This window comes from Onychostruthus taczanowskii, unplaced genomic scaffold (assembly GCF_017590055.1).
Source record: "Onychostruthus taczanowskii isolate IOZ18803 unplaced genomic scaffold, ASM1759005v1 scaffold53, whole genome shotgun sequence".
Lineage (NCBI taxonomy): Eukaryota > Metazoa > Chordata > Aves > Passeriformes > Passeridae > Onychostruthus > Onychostruthus taczanowskii.
Window position 1 is genome coordinate 5,392,069 of NW_024502902.1, and position 7,709 is coordinate 5,399,777.

Sequence of the window (7,709 nt, forward strand, 5' to 3'; positions counted from 1 at the left end):
AGACTATTTTGTCCATGAACTCAGATTTCAGAAAAGTAGGGAAAAGGCTTTCATTTTTTCAATATCTTGAGTGAAGCTTAGTTTTTGAAGGTGCAGTTTTACAGAAGTCTGTATCCCTCTTCCCAGCATTGACTGGAATGAGTGTTCAGCTTTATTTTCCTGAAAATTATCCTTATAATAATCACCAAATAGCCAGTGTCCAGTGTATGAGCTGTTTCTTTCACTTTAGAAGATGCTTTAAAAGAAATTAAATTTCAAAATATAGCCTTGTTTTTATTTTAAAAATTGTTGTTTCATAGATAAAAATATTTCTGTGAGTTTTCGGAAATATTTAGTGAAAGATATTTATCTAAATCTTACCTCCCCCAGTCCAAATGTTTGCAGCGCAGTGCATCTCAGGTTAGCAGTCTGGAAAAACAGACAGTAAAACTCACTGGACAAAGCAGGAGAAAGGGATGGGGAATTCCCCAAAATGGATTTATCTGGTTTTACTGTCTCAAGTGAAAGGCAAAAGAAAATAGCACATAATAAAAGCTGAATGAAAAGTAGAATGCAAATGTTGCTCCAGTTTAACAGTCCAAAGGAAGCTTAGTAACACAGCTGAAGCAACCTGGGAGAAATCTATTTGTTTACAAATCATGTTTAAGTTTTATACAGCAAACATTTAAAGTCCTTTGACAGATTGAAAATACCTTTTTTCTTGCCTTCCCTATCTGTTTTTCCTTTCCCCGATATTAATTTTCACCTGTAGAAAATTCCCCAGGGTTTGAAATTGTTTTTCAGCCAATCTTGAAGCTTTCTGTGTCCAGAGAGGAGACCTAGCTGCCCGTCTCCTCAAACTCACTGTAGGGCGATGACGCTGAAGAAGTTTTGGACTCTCCATCACTGTTGCACTCTCGCGGGGAAGCTGGAATGGGAGCTCCTGGGCTCTCCTTGGCAGACAGCGTTTCCTTACTGGAAGAGCCTAAGGGATGGCAGTCCAGCAAACTCTGCAGGTGTTTGATGTAGCTTATTGCAGCTCTCAGGGTCTCCACTTTGCTGAGGCGCTTGTCGGCGAATTCCTTGGGCAGGTGCTGCCTGAGGCGCGTGTAGCCCTCGTTGACGCAGCGCACCCGCTGCCTCTCCCTCTCGTTCCTCTTCCGAATGAAGGCAGGCTCGAAGGAATAGTCATAGATGCCCATGTAGCCAGGGACTGGGATGTAGGGGATGCCACCTGTGTGCCCACTATAGGATTGCTCCCAGTAAGATGGGTCCAGGTGGAAGGGAACACCAAAGGGCTCTCTCAGGGGTACCCCGTGGGGGTGCGTGTGGCTGTTAGCCAGGGACACAGCTCCTGGAAATGTAATCCTCTTCGGTAGTTTATCATCGTCTTTAGTGCTGTCCATGCTTCTTTTTTTCCTCACCAGTGGAGTGTTAGTTCCTGAATTTGGCCCCCAGTGTATCAATCCAACATTTGTATAGGCACCCTGCCCCACAGGCTGCAGTTTCCTCCTGTGGTGTATAAAAACTCAGATCTCAAAGCAAAGCTGACAGCTCATGAGGTCCATACTGTGCCTGGAAAGCCTTGCTGTTTTTATAGGTGTAGGATGCCAGTTAATGTACAGACAGGTTTTGAGGACCATCACTCCCCAGTTTAAACCATTCTTTTCCTGTGATCTTCATATTTCAAAAGATAATAAGAGGGTTCCTGTGTATTCCTTTTCTCTCCACTTGAAATTATGACCATAAGAGTTAATGCCAAACATAAATAATCTTCCAGGCTCTAAACACTTCTCATGTATTGTAATCCATGATACCGTTTGATATAATTGTCTCCAAAAGATGGGTAATTTGCAAAGTTTACAGAGATCTTCAAAGTTTTGGCAGAACTCCTCACTTTCAGGAACCAAGGATCTTCTGTCATCTAAAAACTACCCAAAGGCTTTTCACAATGAAATCCAAAAGACAACTGCAAGCTTTGTTGTTTCGGCTGCTCTGGTCTAACTGAACCAGCTCACAAGCAGTTTGCAAAACTTATATGGCATATCTGTAGCTTTCTGGGGAAGCTGAGACATCTTCAAAGGAAAGAGTGCTCTCTTGTGGTTGCAAGTCTTGTCAGATCAAGAATGTACTACGTGCAAGCACAAAAGGAAAACTGCCTTCTTCGCCCTAAGAGAGGTTTTTCCAAAAAGTGTGAGTTTCACAAATTGAACATGAGTGTTTTGACATTTTCAAACGGTTTTCAAGGTGTGGTGTGTTTCTGCTCATTGTAGGAATGTTCTGGTCATCCCTATGAGAACTTGCCTCAGGTAAACAAACACAAAGGTGATGCCCTGATAGCCCCATGTGTAGTTACCACCAGATGTTTACACAGATATTGGCTTACCTGATGGACCCTACACACTGCTTTTATGGGAGAGCTGGAAGTCCCTCTTGACCCTGCTGGGTCTGTGCTGTGTTCTCCAGTTTGTCTGCAGCTTGCCAAAGCAAAGAGATGAACAAAATACAAGAACTTTTGGCAGTAAAAAGTCCTACTGTCCTTTTCTGTGCCTATCTCTGAGATACCCTGCTCTGTTAGGATTTTCCTCTGCAGCAACTTGACAGTCTGATTTTTCCTATGTTGCTGCTCAAGAGCATCGTTGTTACAGGTTTTTTGTTGAAAACACATTTTCACAGTTAACTGAATCTCCCTTTTTGGCCATCATCACTTTGGGGAATTGCATGTTTGCTCTGGGAGAGCTGTAGGAAGGGACAGACATGAAAAGGTACAGGTATGTAGGCTCTATTAAAATTGGTTTTTTGCTCAAAGTGAAAGTTTCCACCCTGTTCAGTGTTTCATGCGAAACTGCCTCAGAAGTGTCAGTAACTGAAAAAACATTCTCCAATCTGAGAAACACATCTATGCCTCTGCTGAGTTAGAAACTAGCAGCAATGATGTGAGTAGCATGCATTTTCGAGTCAGCCTTTGTGTCTCCGCTGGGCTATTCTGCAGCTTGAAAAAAACAGTGGTAATCTTCAAAGAACAATGAACGTACAGGCAGGCCATTCCCGACAGACATGAGTGAGAACAGTCCTGGACTCTGGTTTATGTCAGGGGTAGAATCAGCACCAAAATGGCTCAAAAGCCTGAGCAAAAATTACTGGGGAATGCCCCATGGTATGTACAGCTCATTTCAGATCAAATAAGTGAGAGTCCTTCTGCCTTTTAAAAAATTTTTAGAAACAGTTGATCAGGATGGACTTTTCAATATTACTTGCACCCTAAACTCCGTTGTTCAGAAATGTTTTCAGAAATGAATGCTTAAAGGAAAATAGCTCCTTCACTGTAGCACTATGCTAGGCCAGGATTTCTAGTTTTCTTAAAACAAAGAGGATGTTGACCTCTAAGCAAACACCTGAAGCAGGCAAAGGCCATTTGATCTGTGTTATCGTTAGATTTAAAACACTGCTCTCTGGCAGTATTCCTGTAAGGAAATGGAAGCATGCCTCTTGGGGGGCTCAGCTCCCATATCATTTCACAGCTCTCCACGACCTTGCCAGCAGCCTGGGCATGTTCAAAAAGCAGGGTTACGTTGCAGTTCTGTCATGCAAATGCACTGTGCCCTGCTACCAGACCTCTTTTCTATGTTTACTGTAAATGCAAGCTACCAGCACTTCCCAAAGAGTCAGAACTGCAGCTGTGCTAAAGACATCTTCCCTTCTGACAGCAAAATCCACGTTGCTAATCCTTTAAAGAAACACATAAAGAAAAACTACAGGTAAATGTTAATTGTTAACCTGAATTATTGAAGATGATCTCATATCAAATGGACTCTGAAGTCTGAATTTGTTTGTGTGCAAGAGAAATGAGAAAATATGCCACACGCTTTTGATGAATGTGGTATCTTGTTGACAATCTAATGTCACTTGCTCAGAAAGGGATTTGCACCTGGGCAGAGAGCCAGAGCAAGGCCAACACATCTCACATCCCACTGCAGATCCTTGTTGAGAGCGTGAGCAGGATTAAAGCAATTTATCGTTCCTGTACTGACTTCTGCACAAAGTCTCAGCATGTTTGCACATGCAGACACAGTGAAAGTAGCAGGATTGGACCACCAAAGGGAAAGGCTAATACACATTCTTTTCAATTTTAACAGTAGGTTAAGACTACATGCATAATATTCCTCTTTTAAGATAAGCCTTTGATCTTCTTTCTCACACTGTTTCTCCAATTAAGTCCTCTTCACACCTTTGTCTGGATAAAGCTTTGACTCCAGAATGCAGTATCTGCCGTGCTGATACAAAGCAGATGGCCTGGTTTGCTTTTCCGGGAGTACAAGTCAGGTGCTCACTTCTCTACAATGGCAGAGCTTGTGCTCTTTATACAATATTATATGTTTAGCTTTTGCTTAGGTTTTTGGGTTTTGGCTTCATTGTTGTTTTGTTTTGTTTGTAAATACAAAGTCTAAATGGGGATGCTGGGAGATTCCTTATACACTCCATCATCTACGGTATTCAAACAGGTTCTCTTCCTTTTCTTATACTTCACTATAAGCACCTAATTACCAAATTAACAATAGAAACAAATAGAAAATACTCTTGACATATCTAAAAATAAAACATTTAGGCATCTTCCTTCCAGATATTACTTAGTTGTGGTTTTAAATGCACATATCCTAACACAATATCTGTAAGTATGTAATTTTTGTGCAAAAGAACCCTCAACATGTTCCCACTCCCACACGAACCACAACCATGAATAACACTACTGACATTACACAGTGAGTTTGAATTACTTTGAATTATTCAAAGAAACAGTTCCTCCTTGACCCTGTGTCCCTCCGTGTATGAAAAGAAAGTCATTGGTGGAAATATTGTAGGAGAAACACAAGAGTCAGCTGAACACATGCAAGTCCACTAACTTCCCAACAGAAGATGTCCTAGCTATTTTATCTGTGAACACGTTACTGAGAAGGAAGAAGAAAATACACTGGGAATTTAAGAAGAAACTCTCACAATACTGTATATTTCTTACATTGAAACTCTCATAATACTGTGCATTTCTTTTATTTTACTGTGCTGTAATTATGCCAAATTCTAGTATCTATTATACATATCATAGGTTGTCTAGGCTGCTGCAACTTATCAGATAGAAAAATATGTAATTAACAGATTCTCTTGTTAACTGTTCACACAGAATTATAGTAATAACTTTGCAGGAATACAAGGATTGAGTAGGTTTGTGTCTGTCTTGTCCTGTTTTATCCTAAAGCATGGATCATCTCTTTCCAAGCCTAGACCTAGAAGGGAAAACTGCTCATAGACTACCTAGGCTTCATACTGTGACTATCACCAAAATACTGGCCTGCAAAGTGCTGACAAGCCAAAAAACGGTGATGAGAAATTTGGATTTTTTGATGGTAAAATGGCTTTTTGCATAATCTTCATTCCAGTGTTATTCTGCTCGGTGTGAGAAAGAACCCAGGGTCAGGTTTGCAATAGCAGAAGAGAACTAATTGTACCGAGACATGGGCAGGGTCAGCAAGGGAGTTTGGCTCACACTGCAGGAAGGACTGAAGCATGTTTACTGCCATCTCTTTCCCCTGTGGTTTCAGTCTCCCTTATCTTTCTGTATATCTCCAGGATCTGAAGACGACTTGAAAAATAGCTCAGCAATTTGTTCCTCACGCAGCAAGTACTGCTATAGGTGTCAATAAACCAGGCTTTCAGGAGACATAGTGCAGTTGTCTTATCAAAACACTTCACATATAATAAAAGTGTTTGGTATATTAAAAAAAAATCTTTCCTTGCAGAAGAAACAGTTCCCAAATGTGTTTTATCACAATACACTGGGCATGCAGCATACATCTCTGTAGACACAGATTAACTTCTCATTCAGTGACACTTCATATTATCACTGCTTCCTTTGATACTTCTGCTTTAAACTGGTAGTTAAGATATCACTAGTTCAAGGGAGTAAAGTGACTACAAAAAAAGGTGGAATCTCAGAGAACTCATGCTTGACAATAGGAAAAAATAGTCTCATCTATGTATGACTGCATCCAATCTGGCTCATAGGCTCAAAGTATTGTTTTCAGCTTAGATAGTTAGATAGAAATAGAAAGATAGAATAGTTAGATAGAAATAGCGCAAATATTTCAATGCCTGGGCACTTCTGTTGTAGAGTTACAGTATCATAATTGGAATTAAGACAAGCTGAGAGCTTGGGATAACCTAGCATTTCAGGACAGAACTGAGATGTACTGAGTGTGACTGTGAAGTTTTAAGGATGAAAACTGAAAATGGCAGGTCTCCTGTCATCTCCTGTTAGGGAATGCAAAGTGAAGAGAGAGACTTTTGGGCTTGTAGTCATTCACTGTAGGTTGTAAGAAAAATGTGAAGTATTAGCACCAACATGAATATGTGGGACTACACACACAAAATTGAAACAGACCTAAAGCCCCCACCACAGGATTAGCAGTCCATAACAACCTGAGGACTTTGTGAGTTCTTTTTTGACTTGCTGAAATAATGTTTGTGGGCCAATTTGGATAGTCAGTCAGTCATGATTAGGGTAAGGATTATGTGGCTTGGTGGAGGAGAGGTTGTGGGATATGTGGTAAACTAAATAAGGTGATTCTTTTTGGTCATGAATGACAGAGACCTGGACTTACTTTGCTTAAATGTACTCCTTTAGATGTTAGCTATTTAGACTAAACCCATTATGCAGGTCCCAGTTTCAGGCCATAGACACAGAAAGGCAACTCCAAAGGGAATTCTTCTCACATCTCGGACACCTACTTCAGGAGGAGATGAAGCAGTCTCTGCAGCAAACTATTTACTCTCCTTCAGCTACAGAGACAGCTTGAAAAACAAGTGTATATGAGGCATTCAACTTTCTGACAAAGCCAAAGAAGGAGAGTCTGTTTCCACCCCCAGAAGAATCGATAGGTTTGTACTGAACTAAAACGACCTCTACATTTAGGCTCTTTAGATCATGGAATGATCCTTACAGATCCTACATTTAGGTTCTTTAGATCAAAAGAGAGCAGACAGAAAAATACTTTGACTTTCTTCCCGTGCAGACATCCCATCGAGGGACCGCTCATTTAATGAGGCATCCCTTAAGTGTCCGGCACAAGCAGACTGCCAAACCCCACTACAGTGTTCCAGGAAACAGCTGCTCGCCCCGGCACTGGAGGAACGCGGCGACAGATTCGAGCAGAGTACATGCTGACTATCCACGTGTCGCAGGCGAAAAGCGAACTACAAAACCGCTTGCACACATCAAAGAGATTCCTTTGCCATGTCACCTTAGCCAGAACTGCACATATGATCAACCGTAATTGAACGACGATGTCCAGGAGGCAGCTGGGCACGTACGGGCTGATGGTACCGGAGGACACAAAACGCAACCCTCTAATGACAGCAGATACGAGGGTGTAATGAGAAAGCAGTGAGATAGCTGGGAATATTGTGTGGGAATACTGTGTGGAAAACCGGAGGAAGCATCGCACCCTGAGGAAGAGGCGGCACGGGAAGCCTCGAGCAGGGTTTCGGGGCGGGCGGGGAGCGGCCGAGCCCCGGGGCGGTGGCGCCGCTTCCTGGCTCCGGCACTCGCCGGCGGAAGCAGCCCCGGCCCCCTCCCTGCGCCATCCCCGCCTCCCTCCGCCTCCCCCGCCCGCGCCGGGCCCGCGCCGCCCGGATCCCGCCCATGAGGCGGCGGCAATATTGTAGGAGAAACACAGATC

General features: G+C 42.5%; 1 protein-coding gene across 1 annotated transcript; it reads right to left on the reverse strand.

Annotated features, from left to right (window-relative positions):
- Positions 1-818: 818 nt before the first annotated feature.
- ASCL4 (achaete-scute family bHLH transcription factor 4) lies at positions 819-1,385 on the reverse strand. The gene has a single exon (XM_041416872.1). It carries the CDS (start codon positions 1,383-1,385, stop codon positions 819-821), a length of 567 nt encoding a protein of 188 aa, XP_041272806.1.
- Positions 1,386-7,709: the final 6,324 nt, after the last annotated feature.

Coding starts and splice junctions, on each gene's coding strand:
- ASCL4 (XM_041416872.1), bottom strand. CDS start 1,385: ATGGACAGCACTAAAGACGATGATAAACTACCGAAGAGGATTACATTT.